The sequence below is a fragment of the Lepidochelys kempii genome, chromosome 27 (assembly GCF_965140285.1).
Source record: "Lepidochelys kempii isolate rLepKem1 chromosome 27, rLepKem1.hap1, whole genome shotgun sequence".
Classification (NCBI taxonomy): Eukaryota; Metazoa; Chordata; order Testudines; family Cheloniidae; genus Lepidochelys; species Lepidochelys kempii.
Genome location: NC_136406.1, coordinates 17,192,224 through 17,212,234, shown reverse-complemented (window position 1 = coordinate 17,212,234; position 20,011 = coordinate 17,192,224). Strand labels below are relative to the sequence as shown.

The 20,011-nt window shown below is 66.9% G+C and overlaps 1 protein-coding gene across 3 annotated transcripts in view; it reads left to right on the top strand.

The window, feature by feature from the left end:
* The window catches only part of LOC140903998 (inactive phospholipase C-like protein 2), a 39,945-nt gene that overhangs the window by 10,038 nt on the left and 9,896 nt on the right, over window positions 1-20,011 (top strand). Inside the window, exons 1-4 of one of the 3 annotated variants that reach the window (XM_073326093.2) lie at window positions 1,255-1,462; window positions 15,428-17,911; window positions 18,416-18,619; window positions 19,101-19,176. In XM_073326093.2, coding sequence (XP_073182194.1) covers window positions 1,337-1,462; window positions 15,428-17,911; window positions 18,416-18,619; window positions 19,101-19,176 — 2,890 coding nt within the window. In that variant the 5' untranslated portion in view covers window positions 1,255-1,336. Of the gene's footprint in view, window positions 1-1,254; window positions 1,463-14,911; window positions 14,995-15,427; window positions 17,912-18,415; window positions 18,620-19,100; window positions 19,177-20,011 lie in introns of those variants that run through there. The other 2 variants (XM_073326094.2, XM_073326092.2) reach the window with 2 other exon arrangements.

The window sequence follows — 20,011 nt, the reverse complement described above, 5'->3', positions numbered from 1 at the left end:
CCCTGGGGCTGGGTGTGGTGCAGTCCCACAGAGCTCACAATCTGTATAAAACAAGGCCCACACCGAGGTTTGTGAACTAGGTAGGGCAGGGGCAGTAGGATCCATGATCCCTATTTAGAGAGGGAAGTCACGTGCTCCCAAGCCCCCCGACTGACTCTGTGGGGGTGTGGTGGGGGGGTTCTGGCAGGGAGTTGGGGGAAGGTCCAGTGGGGGTCTGAGGTGGGAGGCTCAGGGGGCAGATGAGGTGAGGAGCGGGGGATCCTGCTGGGGGTAGATTGGGGGGCTGGGGTGAGTGCTGTGTGTAGGGAGGGTGTTTTGGGGGGGGTGATAGGGTTGTGTTCGTGGGTATCTGGATTCGGGGAGATAGCAGTTTGTGCTGGTGAGGGGTGGGGGCTGTACTGGGGTGGGGGCTGTGGGGGTGGGGGGTGCAGATGTGGTGGGGGTGTTTGGGGTGGGTAGTTGGGTAGTGTGTGTGGGGAGTCTGGGTGTGGGGAATGCAGAAAGTGGGGATGTGTAGATGGGGTGGGGGTGGGGTGTTTGGGGTGTAAAGAGGTGGGTGTGTGGAGTGGGTAGATGGGTTGGGAGTTAACTGATGGGGTAGTTTGGGGTGCAGAGGGCAGGGGTGTTTGGGGTGGAGGGTGGTTGGGGTGGGGGTGCAGAGGGCGAGGCTGTGTGGGATGGGCAGATTGGATGGGGGTGTTTGGAGGTGCAGAGGGTGGGTGGGGGTGAGGTGGGTCAGGGTATGGGGGTGCAGAGGAGGGGGGTGTAGATGGGGAGGGGGGTGCAGAGAAGGGGGGTGTAAATGGGCTGCGGGGTGTCTGGGGGGTGCAGAGAAGGGGGTGTAGATGGGGTGGGGGTGTCTGGGGTGGGGGTGCAGAGAAGTGGGTGTAGATGAGGTGGGGGTGTCTGGGGTGGGGGTGCAGAGAAGTGGGTGTAGATGGGGTGGGGCTGTCTGGGGTGGGTGTGCAGAGGAGGGGGGTGTAGATGGGGTGGGGGTGTCTGGGGTGGGGGTGCAGAGAAGGGGGTGTAGATGGGGTGGGGGTGTCTGGGGGGTGCAGAGAAGGGGGTGTAGATGGGGTGGGGGGTCTGGGGTGGGGGTGCAGAGGAGGGGGTGTAGATGGGGTGGGGGGGGTCTGGGGTGCAGAGGCCGGCGGCGGGCCAGGCTCGCACCCCTCGCCCCAGGGCGGCCGGGGGTCAGGCTCGGAGCTCGGGGCCGGGCTCGCCTGGGGCCCGCCCCCCGCCCCGCCCCGTCTCCCGGCAGAGCCGCGCGGGGCTGCGGGGCGCTCGGGGCGGCGGAGCCTGGGGAGCGGCCCCGCCGCGGAGCCCCGAGCCGGGGATGGCGGACGGGCCCCGGGGCGGGGGGAGCCCGGGCTCGGGCTCGGGCTCCGGCTCCGGCAGCAGCCGCGAGAACTCGGCGGAGCGGAGCCCGGTGCCCGCCGCGCCCCGCGCCAGCATCATGAAGGTGAGACCGGGACCGCGGCCCCCCCGCACCCCTCCCGGGCCCCCCGCACCGCCCGGTGGGGACCCGCATCCCCCCCCGCATCCCGGGACCCGCATCCCCTCTCCCCCCCCCGCACCCCTCCCGGGCCCCCCGCACCCCTTGGTGGGGACCCGCATCCCCCCCCCGCATCCCGGGACCCGCATCCCCTCTCCCCCCCCCGCACCCCTCCCGGGCCCCCCGCACCCCTTGGTGGGGACCCGCATCCCCCCCCCGCATCCCGGGACCCGCATCCCCTCTCCCCCCCCCGCACCCCTCCCGGGCCCCCCGCACCTCTTGGTGGGGACCCGCATCCCCGCCCCCCCGCATCCCTCCTCGCCCCGCCGGGACCCGCATCCCCGCTCCCTCCCGGGCCCCCGCACCCTCCGGTGGGGACCCGCATCCCCGCCCCCCATCTCTCCTCGTCCCCCCCCGCATCCCTCCTCGCCCCGCCGGGACCCGCATCCCCGCTCCCTCCCCCCCCGCACCCCTCCCGGGCCCCCCGCACCCCCCTGTGGGGACCCGCATCTCTCCTCGCCCCGCCGGGACCCGCATCCCCGCTCCCTCTCCCCTCCCCGCCCGCCCCCCGGTTGGGACCCGCATCCCCGCCCCCCTCCCCGGTTGGGACCCGCACCCCCCACCCCCGCATCCCTCCTCGTCCCGCCGGGACCCGCATCCCCTCCCAACCCCCGGACCCTGGACCTACATACCCGCCATCTGCCTGGGACCTTGGGGCCCCCATCACCCACCTCCCCCTGGCCGGGACACTTCCTTTCCCCGCCCCCCGACGGGACCCTCATCACGCCCCTCCCCCCCACATCTCCCCTGCTCACCTGTCCACTATCTCGCACCCTGCCTGCCCCCCCCCATCCTGTATCCCCCCTGCCTGGATGGGACCCCCTGTACCTGGGACCCCCCCTTCCTCTGGAGACCCCCCTATCCAGAGTACCCCTGCCCCAGCTCCTGTTTCCCTCTGGGATTCCCCCCCCCATTCCCTGGGGTGAACCCCCCTGAGCTAACTGATCCCCCTCCCCCCACCAGCCTGGGGTGATCCTGCCCCAGCCCCAGCCCCCACCCCCACCCCTTCATAAATGGCTCTACCACTGGGGCTGACTGGGGCGGAAAGTGAGTGGGGAGCTGGTTGGTGGGGAGGGCAGGTGGGGCAAGGGGGCCTGGGAGAGCTGTGGGGGGTAGGGTGGCCTGGTTCGGAGGGGCTGTTGACTTGTTCCCACCCACGAGGGGCTTCCCCTGGTGGGGGGCCGGTACCAGGTTCAGTGGATAGGGGCTGGGGGGTCTTGCAGCCTGGTCTCTAGGTGATGCTGAGCTGTGGGGGGCTTCGCAGTTGCTCATGGAAAGGCTGGGGGCGGGGCCCAGGGGCCCCCCCATCGGCGTCTGTCCAAAAGGCGCTGGGCCCCATGGGGTGTCAATGCGGATTGGCTCTGGGTTGACCTCACATGCCTGTGAGCGGGGGAGGGGGCCTTGCACGGTGCATGCCCCTCCCAGCGGTCCCTGCCCTGGGTGTCCCTGGAGGTTTGTCTCGTTTGCCCCGGGGGAGACGGGCAGCGCCAGGGCCCAGGGCAGCCGGGAGCCTGCTTGGGTTGGCAGCGAGGCCTGGCAAGGGCTGACCCCGTTGGGTTCAGGCCCTGGGCTGGCTTGTGAGGCTCTGGGGTCAGAGTTCGGGCAGGTGCACAGCACCATTGCCGGGTTTGGCTGCGGGGTTGTAAGCTCCTTGGGACAGGGCCTGTCTCGGTGACGCCCCCCGGCTTGCCATGCACAGGCCCCCTGGCAGCCCCCCATCGCCTGGCGTCCCGAGGCAGCAGGGCTGGGTTCGGAGGCTCTGTCCAGAGTGAAGTTCCGGGCTGTGCGTGGGGAGGGGACGTTGCTTCTGAGTTCTGGGGGCTTTGCCCCCTTTTCCTTGGGGGGTTGGTGCTTCCTGCCGGAAGGAGGAACTTTTGCGTGGCTCCCTGCCTGACCGCTCGGTCCTCGCTCTTCTCTGGCGGGGAGGTCGAGGGAGGGTCTGACGGTGCCCCCGTCGAGGACGGTCCCGGGGCCGGGGGGTGGAGGAGAGTCACACATGGATTTCTAAATCTGTCCCCCAGTGGTGTGTGCGTCACCATGGCTGGCCGTGCAATAGGTCGCCTTTGTGCAGAGCCCGCCTCCTCTCTTCTCACGGCCTATTTTGAGACCAAGTTGCCGCTGCGTTATTAATACTGGGCGTGTGGGCTGCCGGCCCCTGCCCACGGCTCCTTGTCGAGCACCGCGTTGCCTTGGCAAAGGGAGCGTTCGCGATCCTCGTAACGTGCGTGCAGGGCAATTACAGCCCCACTGTTCCCCGTTCTCTGCGCAGCCTCATTGTGTTCCCGGGGCCCCTGGGGACGGGGGTGGGAAGGCGGGCACGTGAAATGGCCCGGGAGCCGCTCCCCGAACACTGTGCCCGCAACACGACCGCAGCCAGAACCCTTCACAGCTCTGCCCTCATTTTCCACCCTACCGGGTGCTTGCTGAGCGGATTTCCCTGGGTCTGGGAGACGTAGCAGGGTTCTGCTGGCCCATGGTCCATCTCATGGACTTTAAGGCCAGACGGGACCCCCGTGAGCATCTCGTCTGACCTCCTGCCTGTCGCAGGCCCCAGAACGCTGCCCACCCCTCCTGCAATAGACCCCTCACCTCTGGCTGAATCACTGACGTCCTCAGATCAGAGATTCCACCGTTGACATCAGGGTAAACCTGCCAGGGGCCCGCACCTCTGTTAGCCTGCAGCCAAAGACTTTGGAGAGCAGAAATGCCCACAGAGTATCTTACTGGTGGCCCGAGAGTCTCCCCTGGAGAGGCCCTTGGGCCACAGAGGCAATGGGAGGCATATCGCTATGGGGTGGGGCCCTGTCTGCAGCCAGCGATGGTCTCTGCGGCTGGGCGTGCAGAGACTGGCCGTGTCTCATGGGAGCTAGCCACGCTGCAGGAGCTGGCTCAATCTACGTGAGGGTCTTACGGACAAGAGGCAGGAATTGCTGTCTGTGCCCCGAAGGACATGCTGAGGATCATAACTGTCCCCTCTGGCCTTCACGTAGACATCTCTGAATTGAATCCCTTCTCTGAGTCCCACTGAGTGACTGGGCACCCCAGTCCCCTTGCCTTGACGATCTCCTGCAGCTGTGAGTTCCATGGGTTAGTTCCATGCTGGGTTTGTCTCTGCCCTGATCCCAAGTGTGCTCTCCTCTGGATGGCGGGATGGGGTAAGGAGGAGTCCGGTCGCTATGTGACATGGCTCGCCGCTGCTTGCTCTGGAGGAGGGGCTGGCTGTCAGCGTGGGAAGGGCAATTCTGGGAGGGGTGGGCAGCTGGTTGGAAGAAAGGCCGAGCACTCGGACCAGGCCTGTCAGGTTCGCCTTGGGCCAGCGCCCAGCACAGGCCTCGCGGGGCAGCAGTAAACCTCTACAGTGCTCGAGTGCCCCCGGGGCAGGAACCCCCCTAGACCTGACTGCCCCTCCCCAGGGGCTGTGGGGGCGGGTATCTCACAGGCTGGGCATGTGCCAGCCCCTCGCTGCGGGCAGCAGCTGGTGCTGCTGGGGAGCGTGTGTGTCGCTTTGTCTTTTCTTGGCAGGGAACAAGCTCCTCTAGAAAAGCCCCGGCTGAGCCCAGCCGCCTGGAGTGGGGGGGCGCTGCCCGCCTGGGCTTCCCGTGGCCGTGGGAGGATGAGGGGCTCCTGGCTGGAGCTTTTGAGTAACATGCCACGGCCCCCGCTGCCCTGGAGCTGAACTCAGCATAGGGTCTTGGCGTCTCTCCAGCACCCAGTGGGCCAGGGCAGCGTGGTGCAGTGGGTAGGGCACTGGACGGCGCTTGGACACCTGGTTTCTGCTCCCAGTTCTGCCCGTGGGTGAGGGCCCCGCCTGTCTGCTTGCCTCGCCTCCTCTGGGACCATATTAGCCGAGCTTCCGGGGCGGTTCTGGGGCCAGCTGCTGAGGGTTGGCAGACGGGCAGTGGGGCGGGGGTCCGGCCCAGGAGGAGGCAGAGCGTTCGGTTACTGTAGCCGTGGGGGCCCTGCTGCGGTGGCTGTTAGTGTTAGAATGTTACCCCCGAGGCTGGGATCTTGTAAGTGGGATGGCGCCGTGGGATGGCGGGGGGGCACCTCTTGCCGTGAGCCCGGGGCTCAAGTGATGAAGGAGCCTCTTGTCTACCCGTGTATCTCCCCAGCAGCACGGCCTGAGCCCTGTGCTGCTGATCCAGACCTGCCCCGAGCCGTCCATGGCTTAACCTCAGCTGCTTTCAGTTCCTCTGTCTCTCACGGTTACCAGCAGCCGAACCCAACGGGGTGTGAACGGGATGGGGAAGGGAGGTGGGGGAGCCGCCAGATCAGCTGCTTAAGGGAATGTCCCACAAGATTCCTATGCAAGTTACACAGAGCTTGGTGCCAAGTTGGCTCACGGGGCCTCGGAGGCTAAACCAGCGAACCCGGCTGGGGCCCGATGTGCGAGAGGTCCCTGGCCATGGAGCCGTGGCAGGTACGGCATCAGGCACGGAGAAAGCCCGGCATAGTGCCAGAGAGAGTGGGGAGCTGGTGTTTTGGAAGGGGCCTGGCCTGGAGGGGACGTCCCAGGTTGTTCTGGCCCGTGTAAGTGGCTGAGCTTGGTCCCGGGGTGAGTGGTGTCGGCTTCTGGAACTGGAGGCTCTGTCCTTGCCCTCCTGCGAAAGTCTCTGTCTTGTGCGTGGCCTGGCAGGTGTGACTGGACGTGTCACTCGCCCTGTGCTCCTGTGGTGCCTATCGGGGGTGCTGCATTCACTGCCCCCGGCGCACGCGGTAAGAGCCACGCTGGGCGGCCTGTGCCCCAGTGGTGCATGGGGCCACACGCCCCATACTGCTACTGGCTGCCGGGGATTCTCTTTCCTCTGCAGCATCGACAGCTGCAGCGTCCAGACCTGGCCCCTTCTCATCTCAGCTGGAGCCCTGGATTCCTTGAACCGCCTCCCAGAGCTTCCCAGGGGCTGGGCTGTGCATCGCTCACAGCTGCCCTGATGTGGGGCTTCCTCTTCCTCTCCTCGAGCAAGGCTCATGAAACCGCCGGCAGGAGCGGCCGCGCTGGGCCGGAGTCAGGCAGCGTGCGGTTAGCTCCATCCTGTACCGGGAAGCGAGTCTCTGTGCCGTCTGCAAAGCACTTGGAGGTGCTGGGGCGGAGCGGGCCGCTGAATGTGCCGGGGGGGGGGGGGTTTGGCGTGGGGAGGCCGAGTCAGGCCGGCGTTAATCTGGCTACCCTGAAACCCATCACCTCATGTCACGGCGTCCCCGGGCGATGCTCTGGGACTGCTCCCCACGAAGCCAGGCAGGACTCTGGGGAAGTCTCCTCTCTGGGAGCAGCCTGTCTGCAGGACACACAGCTCACCCGGCTTCCCCCTTCCTGGGTCTGACCTCGGAGCATTCAGCCTCCTCTGCCCCTCCGTGCGCTTCCCCCAGCGAGTCCGCCCAGGCGGGGTCCTGGGGAAGCCAGAGGGTCCTGCCCCACAACTCCGCAGTCAGACGTGACTCTCAGCCAGACAGTAAAACAGAGGTTTATTAGATGACAGGAACATGGTCTAAAACAGAGCTTGTAGGTGCAGAGAACCGGACCCCTCAGCTGGGTCCATTTTGGGGGGCAGTGAGCCAGACAACCCCGTCTGCCCTTCACCCCATGTCCCAGCCAGCCCCAAACTGAAACTCCCTCCAGCCCCTCCTTCTCTGGGCTTTGTCCCTTTCCCGGGCCAGGAGGTCACCTGATTCCTTTGTTCTCCAACCCTTTAGCTCTCACCTTGCAGGGGGAAGGGCCCAGGCCATCAGTGGCCAGGAAACAGGGTGTCGGCCATTCTCTGTGTCCAGACCCCTGCACAGACCTGCCCTCTAGGGCTCTGCAACAATCATACACCCTTATCCCACCACCTAGATACTTAAGAACTGCCTAGGGGAAACTGAGGCACCCCCACACTATTCAGAGGAAACATTAAGAAAGTCCCACTTCGTCACACCCCACCCACAGATTGTGCCCCAGCTAGAGCAGGGGTTCCCTGCTGACTGTACTGGGGGGCACCCAGGCATTGTGGGGGGTGTCGGCCTGACATGACCCCCCTGCAGTCAGGTCTCTGTCCAGTCGCATGGACTGTAGGCCTGGTTCTCTCTGGCAGGAGAGGACAGGCCTGCGGGGTCACATCTGGCATGGAGGCCCCAGCAGCCGTTTGATCAAAGCAGCTCCCCGCCCAGCTGTTCCTTTCCGGGTAGATTTCCTGTTTTCTGTTCTGGGCCAGGGTAGGGCTGTGCGGGGTGTGGGGCGAGCGGGGCGGTGCCTCTCGGACTGGGTGGAGGCTGGGCCGTGACCCCATGTGTGCATCCGATCCTGCTGGGAACACAGCCACCACCCCGGGCGGGCGGGTGCGGGAGGGGCACAGAGCTCCCTGCCTTGGAGGGGGCTCGGAGCTTCGCCCCTGTGCTGAGAGCCCCTTCCAGGCTGCTTGAGATGCTGTGACGGGCGGGCTGGTCTCTGCTCTCCATGGGACCCGTTCTCCCCCCGCCCACGCTCTGGGCTCCTCTGGGTGCTCTGCTCAGGAGCAGCGGGTGCAGGGCGGCTGGGAGGGGGTTGGAGCATGGGGCCTGCCCAGGGAGAAGGGGAAGCACCCTCTGATTGCCAGCCGGCCCCCCACAAACTGGAGCCAGGATGAGAGTGGGGAACCCCCCAAATGCTGCCTGGCCCTTCCCTGAGCTGTGGAGGGAGCCAGCCCCCCGCCCCAGCTCGCCACTCGCCCCATGGGAGCAGGGAGGTCTCCCAGGGGTTTGTCTCGGTGTCCCATGGCTGTGCCTGGCTCTGGCCAGGGGGCCGGTGGATGGCACCAGCAGAGATGTCAGCCCAGGCACAGTAACCATAGTGATGCCGCGTTCTGTACCTCCCCGACCTGACTCGTCCCCCCGAGATCACTCCGGGCTGCCGGAGTGGGGGGAGCGGGCCGGTCCCAGGGATATCTCTGCCTGTCAGTCGCCTTTGGAACCTGCTCCTGGCCTGGGTTTCTGCCCACGGCTGGGTGCAAGGTGCCAGTGAGCCCGGTGGGTGTCGGGCGCAGTGTGATCTGTGCCAGCTCCCATCTCCCACACACGTCCCCTGGGCACAGGGAATCCCTGGGCAGGACATGCCGGGAAGCCCTGAACCGATGTCCCACTGGGAGCCCTCCTGGCACCCTGTGGACAGGACCTGTGCTGGCCAGTCTGCCCCCGCCCCACGCGGCCTATTGCCCAGCCTAGTCCAGACTCCCTGCCTTGGGTTGGGGGTGGGGCTGCAGCGCCCGGTCCAACGGGGCCCTGATCCTGGCAGGGGCCGCTAGGTGCCCCCAGAATGGTAGGCAGGCTCCCCTAGTCCTGCACCTCCTGCCCCCGGCTAGGACCTCGCGGTCCAGCTGGTGCTGGCTGGGGTCCTTTGCTGCTGGCCCTGGGTGCTCTGCCCGCTTCATGATGTCTTTAAACACCGTGGCCTCTGCCCCCCAGGCTCTGCAGCATCCCAGGCTGGAGCCTCGGCAAGGGGCAGGGTCTCTGCCAGGCGGGAGGTGCTGTGGGGCCCTGGTGCCCAGCCCCATAAGTAAAGCAGCTCTGGCTGGGCCAACAGCGAGTGTTTGTCTTGGGGAGGGCGCAAGGGCCCGGTGGCGGCTGGTTAGTTCTGGCCCGGTAGGAGCCGGGAGCCGGTGCCTGGCGCCCAAGACGCTGCTCATGCTGTCTCCGTGGCTGAGTCCGGTGCAGCTTGGCAGTGACCAAGAGCCGTGACCCCTCCTCTGGCTGGTTGGGGGCCCCTCTTGTGTTCAGCTTGTTTCCCAGTGGGGCCGGCTCCCTCGTTAGCAGAGTCCTCTTCCCCACCTGCAGCCCCACAGGACCCAGCTCTGGCTCCTGGCGTGACGGGCCCCATCTCGCGGGCGGACGCCGGGCGGAGCGGAGGCTGCTGTCCCTGGCGCCGGGCTGGCTCTCCAGAGCAATCTGGCAGCGAGGGGGGAACGGAAACCAGGGGATGCAAACGGATTCTGAAGCTGCTAATGGCAGGTGTGGGGGGTGCCCGAGCAGCGGCCCCGGGGCCCGTCGGCGTCACCACCAGCCGGTTACCGAGAGCAGAGGAGGGCGCCAGCCCCCAGCTGGGGTGGCCCCGGGCTTCACCTCCTGTTTTCACGTCCCGCCTTACCCTGGTTGTGTGCTGCTGGGCTCTGGTTTGGAGTATTCCTGGGGTCTGTGCAGCCCCCGTTGGGCCCCCTGTGGGCTGGGTCGGGCCTGCGGGGGCCATGCCGCCAGCTGGGGATGCCTGGCCCCGTGCTCTGCATCGGTAAAGGGACGATGCAGCCTAATGAAATCAACGAGGCGTCTGTGCAGCCGGCGCTTGGGTCAGGTCTGCGTCGCGCTGCCCCGGGCTGCAAGCGTTGGCACAGGGAGGGGGCTGCCAGAGCTGGGGGGGGGGTTGTGTTCTGCGGTGTCTGTCCCTTTAACAGAAAATGTCCGCCGGTGCCCCTCACTCCCGACCTGCAGCCCCTCTGACAACCCAGCCCCGGGCTCCCCCCAACCCCGCTCTGCCGGTGCCCCTCACTCCCGACCTGCAGCCCCTCTGACAACCCAGCCCCGGGCTCCCCCCAACCCCGCTCTGCCGGTGCCCCTCACTCCCGACCTGCAGCACCTCTGACAACCCAGCCCCGGGCTCCCCCCAACCCCGCTCTGCCGGTGCCCCTCACTCCCGACCTGCAGCCCCTCTGACATCCCAGCCCTGTACAGCGGCTCCGTAATCAGAACAGCCCCAGTTTCTGCTGGCTCCCGGGACGACCAAAGGCGGGTTGGGTGCTGGTGCCCTCCCAGCTGGTGCTTTACTCCTCCCCTGGGAGGGGAGTCCCGGGGCTCTGCAGGCACCTCGGGCTGGTACTCCCTGCTTGGCAGATGCCCCACCCCTCCCCCCAGAACTCGGCCCCCCAACCTAGAGATTTCGTCCTTCCCAGGGAGTTTCTCTCCCTGCGAGAGCAGCACGTGAGGCTTCCAGCCCAGAGTGCAAGGGCCAATACACAGTATAGAGACTGCCCATGTGGCCACACTGTTTCGGGAAGGGAGGGGCCGATGCACTGACCTGGGCCAGGGAAGGGGGCAGCGTGTCTGGGAGGCACCAGCCGCAGGGACAGGGCAGCTGCCTGCTTCGCCTGAGGCTTTGGTCTCTGCCACTCTGGGTTGCCCCAGGCCTGGCTCCCGAGAGCAGCCCCCTGGGGTGTGGGTCAAGCAGGGCCCTCTGAGGGCAGCCGGTGTGTGTTCCCTGTGGGCCTTGGCCTGGGGGTCACAGGGCAGCCCCGTTAGGGCAGCGACTCCCTGGGGTCGCTCCTGCTCCGACACAGCCCTGCCCGGGGCTGGGGGCCAGGTCCCGGTGCTGGGCCCTGCTGCCGGGCCAGGCTGAGTGGCAGCCTTCGGCGGGGCCTTGGGGTGGAAGGTGGCCTGGCCTGGGCCAGCCCTGCTGTGCAATGAGCCCAAAGGCCCAGCCCCCCTCCCCGTCCCCCAGGGCTGGCTTTGGGGGTACTGAAAAAAGAAAAGGAGGACTTGTGGCACCTTAGAGACTAACCAATTTATTTGAGCATGAGCTTTCGTGAGCTACAGCTCACTTCATCGGATGCATATCGTGGAAACTGCAGAAGACATTATATACACACAGAGACCATGAAACAATACCTCCTCCCACCCCACTGTCCTGCTGGTAATAGCTTATCTAAAGTGATCATCAGGTGGGCCATTTCCAGCACAAATCCAGGTTTTCTCACCCTCCACCCCCCCCCACAAATTCACTCTCCTGCTGGTGATAGCCCATCCAAAGTGACAAGTCTTTACACAATGTGCATGATAATAAAGTTGGGCCATTTCCTGCACAAATCCAGGTTCTCTCACCCCCCTCCCAAAAACCACACACACAAACTCACTATCCTGCTGGTAATAGCTCATCCAAAGTGATCATTCTCCCTACAATGTGCATAATTAAGGTGGGCCATTTGGGGATACTGTGATGAATGGGCCCCGTGGGGGGGGCAGGGGCCTCTCTGGGTAGCAAGCTGGGGGTGTCTGCAGTTTTCTTTTCCCTTTGCGGGTGCTGGTCAGGTGCGGGGTAGCTGGGGTCTGGCATGGTGCTGCAGGGCGGGGGGCAGGACTGAATCGTAGCGCCAGGGTCGTTAGCGCTGACGGGCTAAGGGGGCTGCGGGCACGTCCATCCCTGGGGGAAGACGGGGGCAGGTTCATGGTGGGTGCAGGGACCCATGTCAGAGCTGGGGCCGAGCTGCTCTAACCCCAGGTCTGGTGGGGCAGCTGCGCTGGGCTGGGCCTCCCTGTGCAGGGAGGAAGCCCAAGTGGCCAGGCCGCCAGGGGAGGGCGAGCGGCCTCCGGCCTTGAGAGGAAGGAAGGAAGGAAGGAAAACGGAGCTAAAACAAGCTGGCTTGGCCAGGCAGGAACCTCTCCCCACTGGGCCATGTGTGGGAGGCTGGTAGAGCTGGGGGCTCCCCTGAGGTGGGGGCTGCTCAGTGCCCAGCGCAGGGACCCCTGACCCTGGTGGGCTGCAGCTGTTCGAGTGGCTGAAGCGACCCCCTGTCCCCCCAGGGCTGAGGGGACCCTCCACTGTCAGGGCATCATCCTGGCTGAGTGAGCCACGAGCCACTGGCTCCGGGTCTCTCAGCCGCAAGAGTGGGGTGGGCGGTGCACACATGGGGGTCCCTTAGCTGATGGTGACAGTGACACCTGGGTACCTGGCAAGTGTGACAAAGTGGGACTGTTCTTAATGTTTCCTTTGAATATTGTGGGGTGCCTCAGTTTCCCCTAGGCAGTTCTTAAGTATCTAGGTGGTGGGATAAGGGTGTATGATTGTTGCAGAGCCCTAGAGGGCAGGTGTGTGCAGGGGTCTGGACACAGAGAATGGCCAACACCCAGTTTCCTGGCCACTGATGGCCTGGGCCCTTCCCCCCTGCAAGGTGAGAGCTGAAGGGTTGGAGAACAAAGGAATCAGGTGACCTCCTGGCCCGGGAAAGGGACAAAGCCCAGAGGAGGTGGGGCTGGATAGAGTTTCAGTTTGGGGCTGGCTGGGACATGGAGTGAAGGGCAGACGTGGTTGTCTGGCTCACTGCCCCCCAAAATGGACCCAGCTGCGGGGTCCTGTTCTCTGCACCTACAAGCTCTGGTTTAGACCATGTTCCTGTCGTCTAATAAACCTTCTGTTTTCCTGGCTGGCTGAGAGTCCTGTTTGACTGCGGAGTTGGGGGCAGGACCCTCTGGCTTCCCCAGGATCCCCGCCTGGGCGGACTCGCTGTGGGAAGCGCACGGAGGGGCAGAGGAGGCTGAATGCTCCAAGGTCGGACCCAGGAAGGTGGAGCCGGGTGAGCTGTGTGTCCTGCAGACAGGCTGCTCCCAGAGAGGAGACTTCCCCAGAGTCCTGCCTGGCTTCATGGGGAGCAGTTCCAGAGCATCGCCCAGGGACTCCGTGACAGCAGGGTTGGGGGGAAGTTCAGAGGGGCCCAAGCAGGAATCTCGGATTCCGGGGATCAGTTCGCACCAGCTGCTCTTGATTGGAAGATCCTCTGGATTAAAAGGGCAGCGAGTCCTGCTGGGGGGGGCGGTGGGGGGCTCAGCCGCGGAGCCATGTGGGGGAGACACTGGCTCCATGCATTTCTGCTTGACAGAGCGAGGATGGGGCAGGGGGATCAGTGAGGACCAGGGCTGGCCTAGCAGGGGCTGCGGGTCGGGAGTGAGGGGCACCGATGATTCTTGTCAGCTCCTTTGTGTCTTTACATTGTCCCGTTGCTGTGCAGGGTCCAGCCCTTGAGCTGGGAGCTGCCCTTGGGGCTGGTCCATCCCGCGCCCTCCCCCCCCCCCGCCCTGCCCCACGCAGCCTCGTGGGACCAGCCCCTGCGGATTGAGCCTGTCCGTGGAATTGGCTGCCGTGTCCTTGGGCTCCCGTCCGCCCCCCCACGCCTCCGTTCATCGTTTATGGGAAGCAGGCCCTGAGCCTGGGCCTTGATGGGCCTCGCAAAGCCCCCGCCAGCAGGATTTCCCCCCCAGGACTGGTGGGCTGAGGGGTCTGGTTTGCTGAGAACCAGCTGCTCCCCCGCCCTCCTTATCTCCTAGGAGCAGCCCGTGGAGACTTCCCTTTGAAGAAACCCCAGGCAGGATCTGCTTATCCCAGCCCCAGGCCTCGTCCAGCTGCTCTCTGCCCCCCTGGGGCCTGCCCAGCCACCAGCGTCCCAGGGGCTCCCTCGAACCCCCCCCCCCCAGAGATGAGCCAGGATCTGCCGCGCCGCAGAGCCACTCAGAAAACACCCCTCGGTTTGGCTGGAAAACTCAAAACCCGGGTGTTTATCCCTTGAAATCCCCCCCACCCCACTTGCTGCAGCAGCTTTCTGCCTGCCTGGGGGCATGGGTGTGTCCGGGGGCCCAGCAGCCCCCTCTCCATGGATCCAGCCAGTGCCAGCATCCCAGCAGGGCTTCCCGCTCCCGCCAGGAGCCACCCCAATGCCACCGCCTTGGCACGGGCCGAGGGGCGCCCAACCACGTCCCTCTCATTCCTCCCCTGCAGCAGGGGCAGGAAGCATTTGTGCCCTGCCCTTGGTCCCAGGGATGGGGCAGGTTGGGGGAGCACCCCGCTTGGTGGAGCCGGGGAGGGGGTGGGGAAGCAGGCTGGGGGAGCACCCCGCTCGCTGGGGGCAGGGGTTGGCATGAGGCTGGCTGCCCCACGGATGCTGGGGGCTCCCCAGCTGGTCCTGGAGCTTTTCAGGGCCACAGGGCTATTTTGTCTGTCCAAGGCCTGAGCCGGGGAATCACCTTGAGACAGAGTTGTGTGGGGGAGGGGAGCTGGAGCCGAGATCCCCCCCTCCCCCCCAGCTGCTCAGCGTGGGTGGCTGATCGTCTATGGGATGGTTGGTTCCTTCAACTCCAGTTCCCGCTCGCTGGAATCTGGGTCCTGGTGTCCATTTGGGCATTCATTCTGGGCTGCGGGTTGGGAGTGAGGGGCAAGAGCAGAGCTGGGGGGGCAGGACTGGGGAGCCCTGGGGTGGGATAGCAGGGGCTGCAGCTCAAAGGAGAAGCAAATCCAGCCAGGTGGGGGTCCCGGGGTGCAGGGTCCATGTGCAGTGGCATCAGGAGCACACGCTGCCCACGGGGAACCGGGAAGGGCCCTCGGGAAGGCACCTCCTGCCCCTGGGTCCCAGAAGGAAGAGCTCAGCAGCCGGCTGGCAGCGGAGGAAGGGGGTGGGGGTCCCTGTGTGGCGGCCACGGGAGGATGTGCCCTATATTTAGCTCGAAGGGGCCATGCTGGCTCTGGCCTTATCAGGCCCCTGCCCCTTGCCAGGGCGGAAGGAGGGACAGAGGCTTTGAGGCGGCTGCGGTCGAGCCCCCATCTGGCGGCTGGCTGGGGGGTCACTGCCGGGGCCCTGCAGTGCGGGGGGGTCGGGCCTATCTGGCCACCCCACAGGAAATGGACCCGCTGCGCCGAACAGAGCTTTCCCTTCAGAGCAAAACCAACCGTGGCAGTAACGCAGGCAAGAAACAGCCCCCCATGAACAGTCCCCTGTGCGGCCAGGCGGGCTCCCTGAGGGGTGTCGAGGGTCCTGAGCTTGCCCCCAGCCAGTTAGGTGCAGGGAGAAGGGACGTGCCCAGGGTCACCCAGCAGAGCTGTGCCAGAGGTGGGCCTTCCCCCCAGGCCTCCCAGGTCCCCGGCTTGAGCCGGAACGGCGCCGTCCTTCCTCCCGTCTGTGCTCCGCTTCGAAGGAGCCTGCCAACTGCTGGCCGCAGGGGCAGGAGCCCCATGCCAGGCTCTGCTTTCAGCCTGGGTCCCGGGAGCAGATGGCGCTCGCCCCAGTCCCTGTGTGGGGGTCGCCCTTCGCCCCTCCGGTCTGCCTCTGTGCAGCCCGACCCGCGGCCCGACCTGTCGGTCTCTGTGCCGGGCCTGACCGCTGTGTTCTCCCTCGGCAGGATGGCTCTCGCCAGAGGCCAGTTCAGAAGAAGAAGACTGTGTCCTTCAGCACAATGCCCCACGACCGGAAGATCAACAGCACGGCGGCTTGCATCTCCTTCATGCTGGAGGGCTGCGAGATGAAGAAGGTTCGCTCCAACTCCCGCATGTACAGCCGCTTCTTCCTGCTGGCCCCTGACATGCGCGACCTGCGGTGGGAGCCCTCCAAGAAGGACTCGGAGAAGGCCAAGATCGAGATCGAGTCGGTCAAGGAGGTGCGGGTGGGGAAGAAGACGCCCGTGCTGCGGAGCAACGGCCTCTCCGACCAGTTCCCGGACGAGTGCGCCTTCTCCATCATCCACGGCGACAACTACGAGTCCCTGGACCTGGTGGCCAGCTCGCCCGACGTGGTGAATGCCTGGGTGATGGGGCTGAGGTACCTGGTGTCCTACGGGAAGCACACACCGGAGGCGCCCGAGGCCGGCCACCCCAGCCTCCGGACCTCCTGGATCTCCTCAGTCTTTGAGGTGGCGGACCTGGAGAAAGTGGGCCAGATCCCCGTGGCCCGGGCCGTGCAGCTCATCAAGGCGCTCAACCCGGGCATGAAGGCCTCCACCATCGAGCTGAAGTTCAAGGAGCTGCAGAAGGCCGGCGAGCGGCCAGGGAGCGACGTGGCCTGCGACCTGTTCGTGGAGGCCTATTGCGACCTCTGCACCAGGCCCGAGATCTTCTTCCTCCTGGTCCAGTTCTCCAGCGACAAGGAGTCGTTGGGGCTGAAGGACCTGCTGACGTTCTTGGAGGTGGAGCAGGGCATGGAGGGGGTGACCGAGGAGACGTGCCTGGAGATCATTGGCAAATACGAGCCCTCCAGCGAGGGCCGGGAGAAGGGCCACCTGGCCATCGACGGCTTCACCCGCTACTTGCTCTCCCCGGACTGCTCCATCTTCGACCCGCAGCACCTCCGGGTGTGCCAGGACATGACGCAGCCCCTGTCCCACTATTACATCAGCTCGGCCCACGGCGCCTGCCTGCGGGAGGACAGCTCCTGGGGCAGCACCGGCCTCGGCGGCTACGTTGCGGCCCTGCGCATGGGTTGCCGCAGCCTGGAGCTGGCGGTGTGGGACGGCCCGGAGGGCGAGCCCCTGGTCTCCGGGGGCCGCTCGGCCGCCTCCCGCGTGGCCTGTCGCAGCGTGGTGGGCGTGATCGACCGGTACGCCTTCGAGGCCTCCGAATACCCCCTCGTCCTGTGCCTGGCTGTGCGCTGCTCGCCCGCCCAGCAGAGGCTGATGGCCCAGTGCCTGAGGAAGACCCTGGGCGCCAAGCTGTACCTGGACCCCCCCGACCCCGAGGAGGCCTACCTGCCCTCCCCGGAGACCCTCAAGGGCAGAGTCCTCATCAAGGGCAGGAAGCTGCAGCCCAGCTGCCACGAGAGCGAGGGGGAGGTGACGGACGAGGAGGAGGGCCCGGAGACGGGGCAGTGCCCGGGCGAGGCCGACGGGCAGCCGCCCGCGGGGGGCGGGCGGCGCAGGCTACGGCTGAGCAGGGAGCTGTCGGAGCTCGTGAGCCTGTGCCAGGAGGTGCCCTTCCAGGACTTCGAGGCCTCGCGGCGCGGGCAGCGCTACTGGGAGCTCTGCTCCTTCAGCGAGGTGGAGGCCGGGCGCTTCGCCAGCGAGTGCCCCGCCGAGCTGGTGAGCTACAACAAGCGGTTCCTGTCGCGGGTCTACCCCAGCCCCCTGCGCATCGACGCCAGCAACGCGAACCCGCAGGACTTCTGGAAGTGCGGCTGCCAGATGGTGGCCATGAACTTCCAGACGCCGGGGCTCATGATGGACCTGAACGCGGGCTGGTTCCGCCAGAACGGGGCCTGTGGGTACGTGCTGCGCCCTGCCGTCATGCGGGAGGAGGTCTCCTACTTCAGCGCCAACGCCAAGGACTCGCTGCCCGGCGTGCCCGCCCAGCTGCTGCACCTCCGGGTGATCAGCGGGCAGAACCTGCCCAAGCCCCGGGGCTCGGGTGCCAAGGGCGACGTGGTGGAGCCCTACGTCTGCGCCGAGATCCATGGCATCCCGGCCGACTGCGCCGAGCGGCGCACCAAGACGGCGCTGCAGAGCGGGGACAACCCGGTCTTCGAGGAGAGCCTGGAGTTCCAGGTGAACCTGCCCGAGCTGGCCCTGCTGCGCCTGGTGGTGCTGGATGACGACTACATCGGGGATGAGTTCATCGCCCAGTACACCATCCCCTTCGAGTGCCTGCAGAGCGGCTACCGCCACGTGCCCCTGCGGTCCCTGGCCGGAGAGCTGCTGCCCCACGCCTCCCTCTTCCTGCACGTGGCCATCGCCGACCGGCCCGGCGGGGGCAAGGGGCGGGGGCGCTCCGGGCGCAGGGGCCGGCGGCTGCGGGAGTACGCCTCCGCCAAGGCCACGGGCATCAAGCCCATCGACGAGGTGTTCCGCGCGGCTGGCCAGCCGCTGCGCGAGGCCACCGACCTGCGGGAGAACATGCAGGTACGCACCGGGCCAGCAGCGCGGGGGCTGGGGGCTGGACGCCTGGGTTCTCTCCCCCTCGGGGAGGGGAGTGGGGTCTAGTGGGTTAGAGTGTCTGGGGGAGGGGTGGGGGTCAGGACGCCTGGGTTCTCTCCCCCTCGGGGAGGGGAGTGGGGTCGAGTGGGTTAGAGTGTCTGGGGGAGGGGTGGGGGTCAGGACGCCTGGGTTCTCTCCCCCTCGGGGAGGGGAGTGGGGTCTAGTGGGTTAGAGTGTCTGGGGGAGAGGTGGGGGTCAGGACGCCTGGGTTCTCTCCCCCTCGGGGAGGGGAGTGGGGTCTAGTGGGTTAGAGTGTCTGGGGGAGGGGTGGGGGTCAGGACGCCTGGGTTCTATTTGGGAGGCCCCCAGTATAAGGCCTGTGTTCGTGCCCCAGGCCAGGCTGTGCAGGGCTCCTAGCTGGGGCTGCGGCCCTGCCCTCCCCACGCAGCGCGCCGTGGGGTGTCCGGCTCACTGTTTCTCCATCTCCAGAACGCCCTGGTCTCCTTCAAGGAGCTGTGCGGCCTGACGCCGGCGGCCACCATGAAGCAGTGCATCCTGACCGTGGCCACATGGCTGCTGCGCAGCGAGAGCACCCCCAGCGTGACGCTGAACCTGGGCGAGCAGTACCCCCCCATGGAGGCCCAGGGGCCCGTCCCAGAGCTGCTCCGCAGAGTGCTCACCGCCTACGAGACTGTAAGCTCCCGCCCGGCAGCCAGCCCCCGCCCGAGCCGGCTCCCTGCTCGGGCCGGCCCGGCCTGGCTGCGGCCCGCTCGCCAGGCCAGGTTGACCGGGAAGTGCCAGCCCCCCGCCCCAGGATGGGAGAGCGAGGTCCCAGCATGGCCTGGTCCTGCCACCTGCCCTGCTGGCAGCCGGCCAGACGCGAGTCGCTCCCGGGCCCCCTCGGGGTCCATTCGCCAGTGCAGCCCCCTGCCCCTCGTCCTCACGGGGTCGGACGCCGTCCCAGCGGGCGGCAGGAGTCCCGTTCATAGCAGCAGCCGGAGCCGCTTCCTTCCTTTGCGCTCCCAGGAGCCCGGGGCGCCTGGCCCAGGCATTGCTGGGAGCGGGGAGGCTGGGGCTGGGGGGAGCCTGCGGGGGCCGGTGCGGGAAGGGGTCACCCGGGTGCTGGGCCGTCCCCCATCCTGCCCCCTCACTGCCCCCGTCTCTGCTCCCACAGACGATCCAGACCAGCCGGACGCTGATCGAGTCGGCCGACGCTGTGCACAGGAAGCTGATGCAAGCCCAGCAGGCGGGTACGTGCCACGGGGGGGCAGGTGCCACGTGCTGCCTCGGGAGGCTGGAGGCTGCTGGGCCCGGCTGCAGAGCGGGGTGGTTTGGGGGCCCCGACTCCGCTCCCCCCAGGGTGCTGGGGGGCTACGGGCACCTGGGGCCACGGGGGGTGGGGGTGGCCTTTGTGCTGGTCACCAGTGACACCTGCTGGCATGACGAGGCCCGGCGCTAATGGGGCCTCAGCACCCTCGTGGCTGGAGGTTCCCTGGCCCGCCCCGTCCCCCTGCCCCCCCCCGGGGCTGGATGGGAGCCGGCACCCCTGGAGGGGAAAGACCCCGGGCCCCAGCCGGCCCGGCCTGGCGGATGGAGCTGGTGGCTCCTGCTGGGGCGGTGACCGTGGCGCTGGCCGTGGGGGAATCTGCCGGGCTCTGCACAGCCCCCGAGCCCCGGCCAGCCGGGCCCTGTCTCCTGTTTCCCAGGACAGCGAGCAGAGGAGCTGTGGCTGCAGCTGTGGGCAGGGAACGGGGCTGGGGCGGGGCGGGGGCAGGTGCATTTGGCTCGACCCAGGGGTGTGCGTATAGGACACGGCTCTGTCCCCTCTCCTGGCTGCTCCCAGCTGAGACACCTGATCCGTGGAGCGAGCGCCTCGGCCCCGGGAATAGCTCCCTGCCGCCACGGGGGGGCCAGGGCAGGAGATGGAGCCCGCCCTGCACCAGGAGCAGGGTCCCAGCCCCCAGCACTGAGAGGGGGCAGAGGGCCGCCGAGGGGCGGGCGCTGGGCGGAGCGGAGCGATACGGGGGAGGCTGACGAGGAATCAGAGAGGAGTCGTTAACTGCCAAACCCCGGAATATAATTAGC